The sequence below is a fragment of the Stigmatopora nigra genome, chromosome 15 (genome assembly GCF_051989575.1).
Source record: "Stigmatopora nigra isolate UIUO_SnigA chromosome 15, RoL_Snig_1.1, whole genome shotgun sequence".
In the NCBI taxonomy this organism is placed as follows: domain Eukaryota; kingdom Metazoa; phylum Chordata; class Actinopteri; order Syngnathiformes; family Syngnathidae; genus Stigmatopora; species Stigmatopora nigra.
The window spans coordinates 8519466-8537031 of record NC_135522.1 but is presented as its reverse complement, the minus strand read 5'-3'; the positions used below and the strand labels follow the sequence as shown (position 1 = coordinate 8537031).

Here is a 17566-nt window from a genome sequence, read left to right as displayed (position 1 = left end):
AACAGGATCTGATCCAAGGAAACAGCGTCTTATAGACATCGCTGGGATTTCTGGTTAGATGTCTGATGTGCGTGCTGTGCGCCGACGGGGCGTGCGACGTCGCTTGTTTGCCATTTTGAATGGCTTGAGAATGGTCAGTGTTTAAACGCATTTGAAACGGCTTTTGTCATGAACTTCAAGGATATAGTAAATAAGTGGAATACTAAATAGAATATAATTAATTGCACTTATTATAACAACAGTGTAACAAAACAGTTTCAATAATTCATTGTAACGGATCCCACCAGAAAAGGTGTATGACTCAAGATGGCCAAAAGGTACTAACGTTGCTGACTCAAATCACAGACATATATGTTAATAGCAATGGTCAGCCTTACATGACCTATTTGAGATTAAATGGTTGTAAAGTTTGCTGATAAAGTAATACTAATTGAATTCAATCTTTAATTGGCGTTAATTGCCAATCATTACGTTAACGTCATATGGTTAAAACAATATGCCTTCAATGTGAAATACTTTATGAACCCACAGGGCGTCCGTAACATTGGCAAACAAGCATGCGCAGTTCAATGTAGATTTGCAAGATGGCAGACGTGTCTTTGGATGAAGTGATACGACAGCGCGGAATAAACGTTACGGTACCGCCAAAACGGTAAAACGTCTGCTCAATTGCCGCACGATCTTTTATTTGTTACCACTTTAGAAATTTAAAAATAAGCAAAATGGGTGTTTGATAGCCGATTCCTCATGGTGATCTTACTTATTTATACCCCACTGTGGGTGTTTCTCGGCTACGAAATGCAGCTTAGCATTAGCGCGATGTTAGGCCATTCCCCATCGAAATGTTCTTTTATTTCGTTTTATAACAATTAGATAGCATTTCGTCGAGACCATGATATATATTGACACTATTGTGTCTTTAATCGCATCCAAGATTTTAATTATATGACTAAGTATGTTACCTTGTGCTTTGTATGAGTGTTTTAGCAGACTGGCTAATATATCACGCTAGATTGCCTCGCTAAAACTTAGCATGTATTCTATTTCTAATACAATGGGCTATTAAGCCAATGCAACATGTTGCCTATGACCTTTTATCGTTATGAAATAGATGCATTAGACGGATTGTTTTGAAAATTAGAAGTGAATAGATACAAACAACATATTACATTTTTGACTTAACTTAAAAGTTACACACATTCCTGAAAATTTCTCATGGCTAAATCAATGAATATCGTAATCTTTGTCCTAGTTCCATTCAATGTGGTCCAAATTTAAAATAGCCTATCATCAGACAGTTGAGCAAGGATTTACTTAAGGAAAAAATGTCATAACACTATTGGTTATCATAATCTCTTTTAACAAAAAAAGGGGGGAGGGGCTCAGACTATGGTCTTGTGCATCTTCGGACTCATGACATTGATCAGTTGTTGTTTTTAGTATCAAGAATGTAAAACAAAACAAAAAATGTATATTGGACATCCAGAACAGGACAGTTGCAAACCTGTTTTTTTCTTTAAATACATCCTGCACCAGGGTGATAAATTACCTGACTCAATGTTATATTATTTACTCCAGAACTATGTTTGGACGAGGTGCCGGAGGGGTTGGCAAGACGTTTGATGCCCGTCAAAGAATTGGCATGGTTGATGCTCGGCAAAGACTTGGAGGTGGAACAGGTAAAAGTTGTGCACTCAATCATGTGGCATTTGTCATTGTTCTGCTTGAATTGTTATTTTTTTTTGGAGACATTTTAATCATTTATCAGAATTTTTTCTATCAAACTGACTACTATGGCAAGGGTTTTTTTTCTGTGGGTCTTGATATTGACATCTTTGTACTGGGTCTCTTGTCAGGCTTTCCTTTGAAAGATGCCAGAGAAAAGTTGGTTCTGAAAGATGCTCGTTTCAAAATCCGTGGAAGGGGTGGAGCAGCTGCAACAGGAGGAGGAGGAGGAGTCCAAGACGCCCGTCAGATGATCAACTCCCGTAAACAGCAGCAGAATGTGTTCACTGTGCCTGTCCAGACCACTCAAAAATCGGCAATGACACACCAACTGCAGAGCCACACACTTGTGCCACAATTTAAGATCCAAGCCAACAATAATTTTGCTGGTGTCAACGCAAGGCTGTTTGCCCCAGCCTTACAAGGACTTAGTGGGAGAGATGGCACAATGGGCCATCTTAACAAGAGAGTGACAGATGCTCGTGATAGGCTGAGTCTGAAGAGGAGCTTGAATAGTGGCCCGCAAACTCAGGGGTCCAATATGTTGCCTCTAAAAATAACCAAGACCATCCAGGTGAGGCGTAAAGGCTTAATGTAAAACTGTGCTTTTACAAGCAAACTTGTACATGTAAATGTCCAACTTTTTTTTTTTTTTAACAGCAACGCCCAGTTGGGGTTTTAGGAGGAATGCGTCTTCACTCACAGGTAAGACATTTTGCATTGGGATGTTCACATAAGACTATTTGTAGTCTTAAACCAGTTTCAATGGCAGTTCTTATATTTTATCTCTTTGATATGCTTAAAAAAATACTTGACTTTGTTTCCATGCAGCCTGTCTCGAATGATCATGATTGCCCCCCAAGTAAACAAATCAAAATCACTACTTCAAACAATTTGCTGCAATCACGGGTAAGAGTTTGTCTCATTAAAACCGATATGGTTTCTTTTTACTGTTCTTGTTACATACTTGTCTGTTTTGATCGTTGAACAGGATGGTCTAGTAAGCTCCCAATTTGCCATGTCAACGCCAATTACCAAGGTTGTTAAAAATGATGCCTACTCAGCCCCTCGGCCACCGGTTCCCATTGCCCCCACCCGGCCCACCGCTAGCACAGCATCCCCTCGGCCTCAAGCCACAGCATTGAAACCTGTTTCTAGGAGTTTACAGCAGAGCTCAGTTCAACCTAGCACAGTGACTTCTGCTCCTCAGGTAAACAACTTTACAGCTTGGAATACTTTACATAGCACCATCCTCCTGTTTTGGGTTGTGGTTTTATTTACAGATGACCATTAAACACAGTTAAATATGCAGGTTGGGTTCTGGTATTGCAATGCTTTTGCTCTACAAATAACTTTTTTCCCCTCCTCTATTCATTTAGCCTGTTTTCAGCCCTTTGGAAGGAACAAAAATAACCGTGAATAACTTGCATCCCCGTGTCACTGAGGAAGACATAGTGGTGAGTAAATTGTAGAGATGAACTAGCAACAGATTTGTTTTTACAAGTGGTTGGAGTCAACTGTCTTTGCCCCAGCTATTCATGTTATCAATATTGACTGATTTTTTTTATAAACTGGTGCGCCTTATGTATGAAACTAATTTTAAGATAGGCGATAAATAGAAGTTACGTATAGTGTGGAAAATAGGGTGGGTTTTTAACTAATTGGCTAGTTTTAAAAGCTGTCTAACATCTTTAAATGAAAATCGGAAGGGTTAATGAGAAACACACACTTATTGTGTATACTTTGGCTTTGTATTTGTTCACAGGAGCTGTTTTGCGTGTGTGGTGCCTTGAAACGAGCACGCCTGGTGAAGGTGGGCGTGGCCGAAGTGGTATTTGTTCGCAAAGATGATGCCGTAAGCGCGTACAGAAAGTACAATAACCGCTGCCTGGATGGTAAGTATTCAATAGCATACTTGTCAAAAATAAACCTGGATAAATCAATTGATTGTATTATTCAAATATAAACCTAAGAAGGCATGTCTGATCATTTTGGTACACGATAGCAGAAATGCATTTAAGAACCAATTGTTGTTGTTGTTGAAATGCAGGTCAACCCATGAAGTGTAACATTCACATCCAGGGAAGTGTCATCACTTCTGATCAGCCCATTCTCTTGTAAGTCAACAATTGTGGATAAAGTTTGATTGCGTTTTTTTTATAACAGTAGTTTTCTCTTTGTTTCTTAGTTAGTGTCGGACAATTTAAAGTTACGTTTCCGGCCTTGCTCTTCCAGGCGGCTCAGCGACACCCCAGGTGCTAGCAGCGGAGTCAAGAAAGATGGTCTTCCTCCATCCTTGTCACGTCCTGCAAGCCAGCGAACTTCTCAGCCCACCGCTGAAGTGGACCCTCAGACAATCCTGAAAGCTCTGTTTAAATCCACCGCGCAGTCTTCTACTACCACCGAGCCCCCCGGCTCACAGGCCACTGCCTTCCGCATCAAAATATAGGTTGTTTCACATAGTTGCATTTTCGGTGGCTTTCCTCCGAGCAGCAGCCACTCTACACAAATAGAAAAAATGATTTTACACATTCAACATGCATAACTACTACTCTGTTGAATGCAGCATCCTGTTTTTGATTGCTATTCTTCATGTCCCATATTTTCCAAAGATAGACTTCTGTGAACATTTACTCCCTTAATCCAACACATTTGGTTAAGGAGGGTTGGCAGTAATCTGTTTAATCCACTCAAACACTTGGTTTCAATTATGTTGTCTCAGTCAGTAACAAAGTACACAAATTATGTTTGATTTTCAAAATAAAATGTTCATTTTATAGTGGTCCGACCATAAAGAATGCACCTCATAACAAACATTTTCTCAGACAAATTTTAATCTCCAAAAGGATGGTCCATATTCAGTTTACTTTTAATGTAAACCAGTTTCACCCAGTCATATTTTGTTGTGTGACATTTAATGTTCTGGTGTTTGACTGGCTTTGATTTGTTGTTCCAGTCACTCAGTATATGTTACTCTTATGTTTTATACTGTAAATCATTTTTTTTCTGATTTGTCAGTTAGGTAAAAACTAGAGGATGTCAGATTGTGTCCTGAAAATGTCATTAAACTATAGCTTTCTACAGGTTGTGTAAAAGTAGTTTTTGCTTCCTGTGTGCATCATTTCAATTGTATTATTTTGGAAATTATTGCTTGGATTAAGCAGATATATTTGTGCATTCTGGATTCCACTCTTTGACTTTATTTCAAAACTATACTGTACTTTGTTAGTATAATTAAAAGTCATAGATAAGTAAATATTTCACTACATTGCACGATTTGTTTACATTCGAAACAAATTCCTCTGGCAGACATAAACAGCTTTATTGAAACGGATTTTTTAAAATATTCACATGAATGGCTCATACTATTTATACATTATTAATCGCTAATTGGAAACGTAATATATTTGACGTACTACAGCTGACTAAAAACTACAACAACAAAAAAACAGGAAGCAGGAAAACAACCCGGAACAGGATGTGTTACTACTTCATTTCCTACGTGAAAGGTCACTGCAAAGATGGCTCCAAACAGGCGCAAACACGCCAATAGCGCAACACGCGTTATTCCTGGAGGATTTACAGGTATGTGAACAATGCTGTGTTTAATCATTTGTATTATTTAAAGTGTCAATTCAATAAAATGTTTAGTTTTCTTGTAATCGGGGCTGTTAACCAACTTAGATGAATTTCCCTGTGATATTCAAAGCACATTGCTTCTTACTGCGGTGAAGCCACTGGACGATTCTAGTAGGAGACATCTGACTACTCGTATACTAAAAAATGTGCAATTTAACAGATTAAATTTGGAGAAATTTGAAGTGTAAGTTGCTACATGCATATTTTATTCAAGGATTTATTTTTGGGGTCCTGGTATTGAAGATTTTTCCATAGTTCCCAGGCAAGGTGGGATCAATCCACCCTTGTTTTTGAATGCAATTACCATAATGCTTGGACTAAGGGGGCAGACTATTTTGAGCATCCCCTCATCTGACCACGAAAACGTCCGCTGGCTTGACCGCAGTTTGACTGTTTTTTTTATGTTTCTCACGTTTTTTATTGTTTTTTTTAGAGTTGTCTTTGAAGTTTGACTCGGATACGAAATCAGAACACAAGTTGTACGTGAAGGAACACAAAGTTCGGGCTGAAAAAAGCTCCTACCGGCCGTTAGATCGGACGTTGTTTGTCCTCAACATCCCACCATACTGCTCTAAGGTATAAAATTGTTGTTCGTATCATGAATTTAAGAGGTTTTTTTACACTCCATTTCCCATTGGGAGCCAATCAGAGCATATACTCTTGCAAAATGATTCCCATTTGGCCCCCAAATCAAATTTAAATTAAAAAAAAAAACATTGCTGCCTTTCATCAGTGAAAAAGCACACATATGCAATAATAATTCTCAAGAACCTTAGCTTCATTTGGTATGTCTACCCACAAAAATATCAGAATTATTGCATCCGAAAAAAAAGAATACATTTAATCTTTATGGTGAAACGTGTTGCCTTTCAGGATGTGGTCGAGGAATTGTTTTCAAACTTTGGCGTTGTTACGTCAGTCGAGTTAAGTGAACACCCAAGCTCATTGCTTCAACCTGGACCCGAACTCTCCACATATTTCAAACCACCTCCAAAACAGGTAAACAAATAATGCTGTGGATACAATTGTTCTCTACCTCCATTATCTCCTGTTTCTTAATTTTCATGTACGTTATTTTTCCCCCCACTAGTGCTTCAACGTCGGTTACATTGTGTTCGAAAGCGCATCTTCCATTGCAGCTGCTAAACGGCACCCCCACGACGTTCCTTTGGTGGTCTGCTCAACTGAGCGAACGGTTCAGACAGGTGTTTCAAGTGAGTAGATGACAGATCACAATGAGTCTTTACTGTGTCGCAACTCAATATCTGTAGTTTAAATTAGATCCTATAAAGCCAATTTTATGTTGAACCATACTCAACATGAGGTTTCCAAAGGAGAACCTACTATGCTTATATGAACACAATTTAGACATGCGCAAAGCTTTATATAAGTGTATATACATGTGTATATGTGTATAGGTGTATATACATGTGTATATGTGTATAGGTGTATATACATGTGTATATGTGTATAGGTGTATATACATGTGTATATGTGTATAGGTGTATATACATGTGTATATGTGTATAGGTGTATATACATGTGTATGTGTATAGGTGTATATACATGTGTATAGGTGTATATACTTGTGTATATGTGTATATACTTGTGTATGTGTATATACATGTGTATGTGTGTATATACGTGTATATACATATTTTTTGTGGCTAGAAAGCTTTTCATGACTACTTATTTATATCAATGTAATTGTTCTTGAATAATGACCATAATTTTATTATGGCAGAAAATTGAAACTATTAAAATATATATTACAAATGAAATAGTCCAATATAACTCCTTTTATTGAACTTTAAGTAGTAAACAACCATGTCGACAAAAAAGTACAGAATGGATAATGAGCAGTAAAAAAAAAGTATACAGTATTAAAGTACAATTAAGTCAAAACAATAACCTGAGTGACAAATAGTTTCAGTGCAAGAAGTACTGCGTTTAATGTATTTTCTTTCTATTTCTTGTAAAATGGCAAAATACAGAAAACATTCAGCATGTGAGTTGCATAGACTTGTCATCTCTTTCATTGACTAGTTCTTATTTTTAGCCACCATATCTTTACTCACAATGAAAGTTCATCCACCAAACAGCAAACAGTTATCTTATTTTTGCATTTTTTCCCGTATATGGGTCAAATTCGAGTTTACATTCTTCCTATCTGTGTGTAGAATGGATTAAGCAGTACACAGACTCCTTTGTTAAAGAGGAAACGCTACAAAAGGAAGTTGATGACTTCATGAAGGACTTTGACCAGAAGGAAGAAGAAGTCAGTACTATTTTGATCTACATTATGAGCCAATTCTGCAGTCTTTATGGATTATATTTTGACATTTATTTTGCACTAGGAAAAAGAGCGCCAGAAGGAGGAGGAGGAACAACAAAAGGAGGATGAGGAAGGCTGGGTGAAAGTCGGCAAGTGGCAAAAAGGCAAGAAAGCACGTCAGTATAGTGAGGCAGCCAATGAGAAGATCCTCCAGAAGGAGGAGATGAAGAAAAAGAGGAAGGAGCTCTTGAACTTCTACTCCTGGCAGCACAAAAACAATCAAAAAGAACGTGAGTTGAATCTATTTATTAGTAATGTGCTTTTGGAGGGTGGGGGGCAGAGAAGTTTAGCATCATAGTAGGCCTGGGTGATATACATAAAATGTTTAGTTCTTCCCATTTGTGTACTCCACCCTCAAATGGGAAAAACTTGACCACAAAACACATCTTTTGGGGGAAAAATGTGTTTGAGCCAAAAAAAATGGGGAAATATAAAAAATATATAATGTATTAATTCATAAAATAAATGTATCGCCTTGGCCTTGTTAGTAGGATTTGGACTATTTCTATGTGTAAAACTAATGGCCACTTGATTTTGTGTTTTAGATATTGCTGAACTGAGGAAAAAGTTTGAGGAGGATAAACAGAGAATTGCGCTCCTGAGGGCTCAAAGAAAGTTTAAACCATATTGAAGTAAGAACTGTTGTACATTTGCTCAGGTAACTGCATTGACAACTCAGAATTTACATTGTAAATTTTGAGCAAATTTTTGTACACTGTACATAACTTGTTACAAAATTGATTTTCTTTTGTCAGTTATTCTTCTGTGTAAAAAACAACATTTTTAGGTTATAAAGAAAAGTTGTGATATATATAAGTATTCTGTTTTTTTTACTCTAGATTCTGATGCTAAATGTTCATTTGTTGATTATCTTATTGCAATTAGTGTTGAAAAACTTGTACTGGTAGGATTTCAGAATTTAATCACATCCACAAACAAGCTGCAAGGCAAAAATTAAACTAACCCTGGGACCTTAAAGTGAAATAATTATGTTATCGTGTCTTCAATTTGCACATCAGATGCTTGTTTTGGCTCTGGCTTATGATACTTCCTGTTGCGCAGACATAATATCATCAGTAGCAGGAGCAGCAATGTCGTCGTCATCACAATACCAGAGAAAAAATATATTGAAATATAATAGACTGGAAGAAAAATGGCATTTAACGTCAGTGATTCCTATGATGGTAACATGTCATGTGCTGGACTCACTTGTTTGCTGTCGAATGTGTGGATTTTCCTGACTTTTTGTGCTGTTCTGACACAACAGCAGAGGCCCTAAAGAGAGCAGCTGAGTGGGAAATGCTTCAGGTGAAGCTTCTCTTCTCGGTCTCTCAGATTGAGGTGCTGTGGGAGGCAAGGTGGAAAAATAATTTACAATTTGTATTAGGTCCCTTTTTAAAAATAAATGCAGCTGGATATCAACCAATTATGCACAAACAACTGTACTTGAGTAAATTTTTACAGATGATGAAATAAAGTTGTGAGGATAAATTTAATCTACAATTCTGTGATGATTTGTCCTACTTGTATGGGGGGGGACTAATGAAATTTCTATTACATTTAAATACTAAGGATGGATATGGAGCATTAAAGTGTATATATATTTTACAGCTTTTGGAGAATCTTAAGTTTTTTTAATGTAGATATTATAAATTATTAAAATAAATAGTTTTACAAATCTGACTCTTGGCTGTCATTGATTATAATAGACATCCACCTTATTTGATTGCTTCTAGCCCCTTTCAATTGAAAAAAATGCCCTCTATTGTCATTTATAGGTGTTTTTGTTCCCTACTTTCCCTAACTAAAACAACACATACCAGGACTGGCAGTGAATGAATTAAACTTAAGGTAACTTTCGAATAAATGCCCACTGTCCCTGAAAATCTTCAACCCACCCCAACTGTTTAGAAGGGTAAATGTACTTACAAATGATGGAACAGCGCTGTGAACAGTCAACATTCTTGGTGCAGATTTCCACCCAACAATAGAAGTAGATCTAAGAAAAACAGAATTGCAAAATAAGTGTCAGAGTCATTTTTTTAGATGTGCTTGTACCCCCCAAAACAAAATACTAATTTTAACTACTCACTTCCTCCACACTTGGCTGGCCTTCTTTCAAGAAGGCAAATGTCTTAACATCAAACCTCCTGACTTGGGAATGGGAATATATTTTACCCTGGTGGTCCACAGGTGTTGAGCTTCTGGAGTCATCCAGATGGTTAGGGCATCTATTTAGGAGAACAAGATCAATCTAAGCAGTTGAAACTCCATTTCAAACCATTACCTCCTTACCCATCATTAAGAAGTGTCCACACAGAGTGTCGAGATGCAGGGTAGGCGAAGCAATCTCTTACATGAAGAGAAAGTTCAGGATCGGGGGACGGTGGGGCGAAGGAAATTTCCAAGTACAAGGTTTCCCGCAGTGGCAACATCACTGGAAGTTGGTCTTTGGGAAAGAATGTCGTGAAGGAGGCATCTAGAAGGTAGGAAAATACACTAAAATATCTTTTCAGGCTAAGCAAAGATCATTGTTGTCAAACCTTGTATTACCTGTGGCTATTCTCATCTGTAATCGGAAGGTTCCAAGGGCAATTACAGGTGGGGGGTTGGTCACAGCATAGGAGTGGAGATTTACTATATGCCTAGCCTCCAATGCGCTGTATTTGCACTCAACCTGGAGACTGGAGGGGGGAGTGAGGTCTTGATCATTTGAGTGCAGATGCTTATGTTGCAGAATGCAGAATGTGTGATATAAATTACCGAAATGAAGAGTGGTTTGTTCTTCTTGGATCCGGCACCTCCTCAAGCTCTAACTCATAGATGACATCATCTTCATTGACCTGAAAGCAGGTGGAGTCAATTCTTTTATTTTTTATTTTTTTTAATATAACAGGTCATTTGTTCATCTTGTCTCTTATTTTCTGAACTGCTCATTATCCTCACTATTCCAGTTTACTGCAGGCCAGAGGATGGGGACACCCTGATTGGATTTCTGGCGCCATCAATAGTGCTGAGAGGTGAGCATTCACAGCCAGTTTTTCAGGTTGAAATGATAAATGCATAGCATGCACTGAGTTAAATAGTAAATTGAACTATATAGTATTTGCCAAATGACCCGTCTTTTTGTGTTTATTCATTGTCAATTTTTTTAACATATGAATTCCTTAATGTATTTATAAAGATAAAATATGTGACTAAAATAGCAAAATACTGTGTAAAATCTATATTTTAAAAAATGTTGGAATAATATACATTTTTTTAAATATAGATTTTTACATATACATCTACATCTCCATCTATATATATTTTTTTATTTAATTTATTATTATTATTTTTTATCAGAAAAGGGTTTGTAATATAGATCTTAATTCATTTCCTTAGCTGCCTTAGCCCCAACCACAAAATAAAATAAAATTGTAGTCTTTTAGCATGTGCTGTGTACCTATCTCGGCTTTCTGTCAACATGTACTAGCTAGGACAACACTAGAAAATCTACTTTTCATAATTGTGATGTCACAACCCGAATTGCTGACTAAAAGTGAGCGTTCCCTAATGCATTGTTTTGGATGGAACAATGACAAAACTATATGAGATTTGAGTACCAAATTCATTTTTCACATGTAAAATTAAGTGTACTCATGTTTTTTTAATGACAGTCACCATTTCTTAAGACCTTTGTGTTAACTGTCCCTGGAATGATTCAGGGATGTACAGAGTTGTTAAAAATAACTCTACTCCACTCACAGAAAGTCATGATGTAAATGATTTTGTGGACAGATTTATGCGTTTTAATCAAGGAATGTGTATTCACCTTTGTTTTAACCCCACAGTCGGTGACAGGAATTTTAAAGACGGCAGTGTCTGAGGTGGTGATCAGCGGGACGCATCGCGGCTGATCTTTGACGGCGATATTTCTCGGGTTCTCATTGCTTTTGACAGCAAAGACAAAGTGTCCATCCAAAGAGCAGGCTAGAGATATTGCCAACACAAAAAGTAACATTTTTTAGATATAAATGTGCAACAATGTTCCTAAATATTTGTAAAATCTTACAATCAAGTCTGTGGTAACAAAATTGGTCTGTGGCATCGTAGCAGCATCCCTCATTGGAGCAGGAATCCGGAGATGTTGTTTGTTGCCCACATTTCACTCGGAGGTCTTTGCGGATGGAACATTTTCCGTGGAATTCTGGAATTGACACATTTTAGTTTTTTTTTTTTTGTTTTTTTTTAAACAATCAGTAAATTAGTCTGCTCACTAGTTGGCATGGGTGTTATTCTCAGGCTGGGTCTTTTCATCAGAGGGCAAGTGATGTTAATGCTGAACCATCCATTTTCTCCTGCAAGCTGTACTTGTAGTGGGACCACCACTTTACTGCCCTTAAGGATAAAAAGGTCAGGAGTCATTAATCTGTTCCAAAACAGTGATTAGCTATTCAAAAGTTGATGTTTCAGACCTTTAACTTTTCATTTAGCAAATGACTGTTTTTGATCCTTTTTTTTTTTTTTTTTAAAGCTGTTGAGACATTTCATTCTTTCTAAGGCAAGTGAGTATATTTGGTCATTAAAAAAACTTAAATTCATGTCAAAAACTAAATTTATGATTTAAAAAAACAAATACAAATTTAGTATGACTACAAGTAACACTTAAAGATTATTTTCAAGGTACAGTATTTAACTCATTAATAGCCATTGACGTTCAGTGTATTTTAATCATGAAGACTTGCTGTGTAAGTTTTAAATTGTAATTAATTAATTTATGGTTCATGCAATTAAAAAACATAACATGAATGATTTTCTGATGTTTGTATGTTTTTGAATCATTTGCAATGGGGACACATTCAACAATATACACTTTTATATTTCATCAGTATAAAGTTATAGCTAAACATTTGGAAAGGAGATGACATTTTTTTTAAATGAGATCAAGTTTATCTTTAATTCCAATTCCCAAAATGATCATTATGTAAACAAGTGGTCATTAATCATCACTATCCCTCTGCGCCTTATAGTAAAAAAAGTTAATCATCTCAAATACACACTTTCAGCATTATAAAATATGTACTAGATTGTAGTAAGCAAACAACAGTACTTTACCTTGACTTGAGCATAGCAGCCGTCATACGTGCTGAAGAACAAGAGGCGCTGGTTGTTCCAGCTTCCCATTTTGGCCCCGCACGAATTGTCCATTTGAGGCACCATCAATGTAGCCCCCGTCTTGTCTGCCATCAAACCAAAGCAATAACACAATTTTACCACAAAGTGAGTAACTTAGTCTACTTTGCCTTGCATAAACTTACCTCTTACACGCATATTACTGCTGACCTTTGACCCAAACATAGCTTTTATTCCCGTTTGAGAGCAGATGACTCTTGGCGAGACGAGCCTTTGCCTCTGAGACAGTGTTGAGCTTTTTTCGCTACACTGGCAAAGTAGAAAATGAAAGATGAAAACGATGAAAATTAAACGAAATTTTATGAAATGACTATTCATCTCTTTGTAGCTTGAATTAATGCTATCCATGCTTCTATCTGACTGTGTACAATTCTGACGCAGTGAGGGGACAATTAGATTTAATTGGTTGAAAGCCCGCAGGTGCAAATTTTCCCAAATTTGGTGACGGTTCCTCAGTACACTTTTTTTGGGGTAAAACTTTATTGAACAAAACACAAAAACATTTTATTGTCCTAAAGAATTTGCACCCTCTGTTTATTTACATTACGGTGAAAAAAGTGGTCAATGTCATATATTTTGTCGGGAATAAATACTCAATCTTATTAAATTTTATTCACCACAAGGTGGGGGAGCAAGTTTCGATTCAGGGTGTCAGCTGGGATATGCTCCAGCACCCCTGCGACCCAAATGAGGATAAAGCGGTTTCAGAAAATGACATTCGATGAGAGATATTAGAATTTACTTTTGTACTGGGTTCAGGCGCAGATGTACATATCACGATTCACGATAGAGAAGTTTTGAAAGGTTGTTTTTTTTTTTACGGGAAATTACGAAGTGTCCAGCTGATGTCGTGACGTAAGCCGTGTGACGTTCACTGTCAGTAGAACACAAACAAAACTCCAACACAAACGAGCACACAGGAGCTAAACAGCCATGGCGTTGAACAGAAATCATTCCCAAAACGGCGGAGTGTTGATTAACAACGGGGAAAGGTACGTGTATAACCTTGTTATGAATACTTATTAACAGAATAAATGAGCAGAAATATCGTCCCATCTGTTGCCATTTTAGTATTAAGTTTAGTGGCCTAGTTTAGCTTTAGCATAATTTGCCCCACCCCCCTCTGGCCGCTGTTAGTGTTGACGTGATGCCTTTTAAAATGTTATGAGAAGGATTTTTTTGGGGTGGGAAGAGGATTTCATATTTATTTAACTCGTGTTCGGTTAAAAAAAAAGATGACGATCAAGCTAACTTTCAAAACGGGAAGTCGGATTATGTTGACATAAGTGCGATCGTATACTTCACTGTCAAATGAATAGTACTACAGTTAATGCTTTTCCGTAAAATCCAACCTACTGTCAGGTATATATGGGGATCTTAGGCTAAAGATAGATTTTTTTCTAATATTGTGTCCCTCTTTTAAGTAAATACATGTTTCAGTGTCATTGACTGTGTAATAGACTGGAAGGAGCGATTGGACGCCCGTCGCCGTCAATGGCATTGAAACATGAGTATTCTCAGCTAGTCTTCCACTTTAAATAAATAGGTCTGCCACCCATTTTTTTCTTTCTTTTATTGTGTCTTGGTGTTTATAAAAACGATGAATGACCGACCATGTGTTGAATATAACAGGGTTCACTTATTGTACACAAGTCTTTTGTAATTTTGATTTTATTTCTCTTCTCTCATCAGTGTATTAAGAGAATGTAAGAACGTGGAGCTGTCATTCAGTGATGTCGCATGTAAGACAGACCTCCTGAAGGGGACCAAGAAGGGCACCGTGTACCTTACACCATACAGGGTACTACTGCCAACAATACTTTTAAGAACTTTCTGCTATTATTGTTTTTCTTTTTATTGGCAAGTTTAACTAACTCTTCTCTCGTTGCTATGGTTTCTTCCTCTTTTCTTTTTTTATTGTGATGCTGGCCTAGATGATCTTTGTGTCCAGCAATACAAAGGATTGCCTTGGTTCTGCCATGTTCCCCTATTATCTGATGAAGGGATGCAGTATCGAGCAGCCCGTGTTTGCCGCTAACTACATTAAAGGGACGGTGTCAGCGGAGCCGGGTGGTAGGTGTAAACTTTTAATTTTGAAGGTCAACATCATCTGTTCAGCAGCTTAGTGCATATGAAATATATTCATGTTTTAAATCAATTTCATTGTTGTACAATGTAACTCAAGAGTCTAATTGATTGTTAGAATTTCTGTTCTTTGTTGTTTCTTTAGACATTATTATTTCAAATGATCTGAAATTTAAGCCTCTTTTGTCATGAAAAAAAATATTTAAAAAAGTTATTCTGTGTAAGCAGTTTAACTATATCTACTAATATGATATTTTTGGGATTTTATATAATATCTAGTATTAACTACTAAACTTGTATATATATTTTTTTAATTTCTCACTAGGTGGCTGGGAGGGTCAGGCCAATTTCAAGATGTCTTTCCCAAGTGGTGGCGCGATCGATCTAGGCCAGCATCTCTTCAAACTGGCCACAAATGGTTTCTTCATTACTTCCCTTTATTTATTGCACTGTTACCACACCATCTTTAGTTTTGCAAAGTCTCTTACCAAACTGTCTTCCAGCTTCTCGTGGTACTCCTGCTCAGAAGGGTCCCACGTCAGATCATGGCTACCCTTCTCCCGCAATGATGAACGGATACGGCCCAGCTCCGCCTGCTCCCCAGGGCTATCCTTATGCGCCCCCCTCCCAAGCAGAATGGTTTCTACCCCCCCAACAGCCTTATCCAACAGCTGCTACAGGTGCAGAATCCAATTAACATAAGATGACAGAGGGTCAGCTGCCGCAATTTTTGTTGCAGTTGTCAATAACATAGATTGCAATCATTCCAACTACAGTCTTCCCTCGATTATCGGGACTTCACATATCGCCAATTCACTTCTTGGCTATTTTTTTCTGCTATTAATTCGATTGCTCACAGCAAACTGATCATATCTGACATTGAATCCTCTGCTGTTTTGCAGGAATGTACCCGGCAGGATTTGACTATATGGCTCCACCTCCATATCCAGGCCCCCCTCAGAACTGGACTACAGCCCCTCAGAACTGGACCGCTTCAGCACCCCCAGGTCTGACCCACTCTCTTGAGCATTCCTCTTCCATCACTGTGTCACTGCACTCATCAGATGGGATCAATCTGGCTCATAATGAATCACTTCAAATCACTGCGCCTAAAAATTACATTTTAATATTTCTTAATACATTCCTTTTTACTTTACTTTGTACTTTATACTTTTTATGTTAATGATGAGTGATGAGTATGTTAATACTTAAGTCCTTTTTTTCTGTTTATGTTTCATATGTACTGTTAACGGATGCACTTTTTTATATGTATCGTATCTTGTGCTGACCCGGCCCATCTGTCACATTTTTAAAGTCAATGTGGCCCCCGGGCCGAAAAGTTTGCCCACCCCTGGTCTATGTTGACTTTAGCTCTATTTGAATATAGGTGGTCCAGCTAATGCCAAAGCAGCAGAAGCAGCAGGCAATGCTTACTACAATCCCAGCAATCCACACAATGTCTACATGCCCACGGTAAACTACTCCTCCGTTATTGCACTTGTGTGGAAGTGTCATGTGACTGTCTATGTTTTTTCTCGTACATTACAATGTTCTCAATTTGTTTTTTTTGCTTTTATTCCCGTCAAGGAGCAGCCTCCTCCATATGCACCTTATCCAAACTCTCCTGAAAAGAAAAACATCTAAGACTCGGACACTATGACGCTTTCTCCTTATCTTCTGTAACTCTGTTTTTTTCATACTGTTAATTATAGACCATTGAATACATCAAGGAATAGCCACATTGTTAAGGAATACAGTCAAAAAGTTCAGACAAATATGTCAAATTTGACACCCTATTGTAAAAGACTGCTGTATGGGAGTTGAAAGGAAGCAGTGGGTCGAGGAATGTATCAAAACACACTTTTTTTTGGAGATAATGCGCTCTTGCAGTTATTACTACTACCCGACTTATTAGCAGTGTATTTTTGCGGTACTTTTCCTATAAAGTTTTTGAATTGAGTGTTTGTTATTCATCCAAAAGCAGGAGTGTGTTGAATAGTCTTTAGTCATACATTCATGTGGCTTTTGTATTTCCTGATTCTCATACCTTTTTTTTATATTAATAGGACCAAAACCATCCCACTGTCACTTGGTGACAGTGAAAATATTTTCTCGACAACTAAAAAGTGCAATATTCCCTGTTTAATTTTGATTCTAATGGAAAAACTGGGCTTACACCAGTGAACCTGTGTTATTCATGTATGCGCATAGGCAAGGTGAAACCATTCTGGTAATTGGGCCAGTGTGCAGTTACCAGGCTCTTAACATTTAAACAACCGCAATTTTAGTTCCTATCAAAACTCCTGAGGGCTAATCATTTATTTCTTTTTAACCAGTTAACATCTATTTGCATGCCCGTGAAAACCATCACAGGATTTTTTTCTTTTCAATAAAACGTGGATCTAAATTTGCTTTAATCATACATCTTTATGTAAATGAATAATGCTTGGCTGAATTGTTAACTAAAATATAATAAATATCATTTATTGAATATTGTATTATATGAGTCTTGTGGTTATTTGCATTGTGGGTGAAGGAATTGAGAATTACTTTCAAGTAAACTTGTAAAATAATTGAAACAGAATTTTGATTATTGGATTCACTTAA

At 37.3% G+C, this 17566-nt stretch overlaps 4 protein-coding genes across 6 annotated transcripts; 3 read left to right on the top strand and 1 right to left on the bottom strand.

The window, feature by feature from the left end:
* The first annotated feature begins 6 nt into the window (after positions 1-6).
* Positions 7-4176, top strand: poldip3 (polymerase (DNA-directed), delta interacting protein 3). Of its 3 annotated transcripts, none has more exons than XM_077734280.1 (10): positions 7-133; positions 1579-1679; positions 1857-2299; positions 2386-2430; positions 2557-2634; positions 2717-2935; positions 3105-3182; positions 3491-3620; positions 3776-3842; positions 3961-4176. In XM_077734280.1, the coding sequence occupies exons 2-10, from the start codon at positions 1583-1585 to the stop codon at positions 4172-4174; spliced, it is 1371 nt and encodes a 456-aa protein (XP_077590406.1). In that variant the 5' UTR covers positions 7-133; positions 1579-1582; the 3' UTR covers positions 4175-4176. The 3 variants fall into 3 exon arrangements, with proteins under 3 accessions (XP_077590406.1, XP_077590405.1, XP_077590407.1); XM_077734279.1 differs by lacking the exon at positions 7-133 and adding an exon at positions 513-652; XM_077734281.1 differs by lacking the exon at positions 7-133 and adding an exon at positions 532-652 and having other exon boundaries at positions 3914-4038.
* A 998-nt stretch (positions 4177-5174) lies between these two features.
* On the top strand, positions 5175-8686 carry rrp7a (ribosomal RNA processing 7 homolog A). Its single transcript, XM_077734485.1, has 7 exons — positions 5175-5310; positions 5798-5940; positions 6238-6363; positions 6455-6578; positions 7545-7642; positions 7722-7929; positions 8245-8686. Exons 1-7 carry the CDS (start codon positions 5247-5249, stop codon positions 8328-8330), a joined length of 849 nt encoding a protein of 282 aa, XP_077590611.1. The 5' UTR covers positions 5175-5246; the 3' UTR covers positions 8331-8686.
* Positions 8594-13302, bottom strand: LOC144208563 (zona pellucida sperm-binding protein 4-like). The gene is made up of 12 exons (XM_077734484.1): positions 13000-13302; positions 12797-12921; positions 11959-12079; positions 11754-11888; positions 11514-11671; positions 10463-10542; positions 10253-10383; positions 9995-10178; positions 9792-9930; positions 9629-9698; positions 8909-9043; positions 8594-8841 (listed from the first exon to the last, which is right to left on the bottom strand). Exons 1-12 carry the CDS (start codon positions 13220-13222, stop codon positions 8687-8689), a joined length of 1656 nt encoding a protein of 551 aa, XP_077590610.1. The 5' UTR covers positions 13223-13302; the 3' UTR covers positions 8594-8686.
* A 401-nt stretch (positions 13303-13703) lies between these two features.
* wbp2nl (WBP2 N-terminal like) lies at positions 13704-17014 on the top strand. The gene is made up of 8 exons (XM_077734486.1): positions 13704-13866; positions 14567-14675; positions 14809-14947; positions 15285-15377; positions 15463-15639; positions 15862-15966; positions 16347-16432; positions 16547-17014. The coding sequence occupies exons 1-8, from the start codon at positions 13808-13810 to the stop codon at positions 16601-16603; spliced, it is 825 nt and encodes a 274-aa protein (XP_077590612.1). The 5' UTR covers positions 13704-13807; the 3' UTR covers positions 16604-17014.
* The last annotated feature ends 552 nt before the right edge of the window (positions 17015-17566 follow it).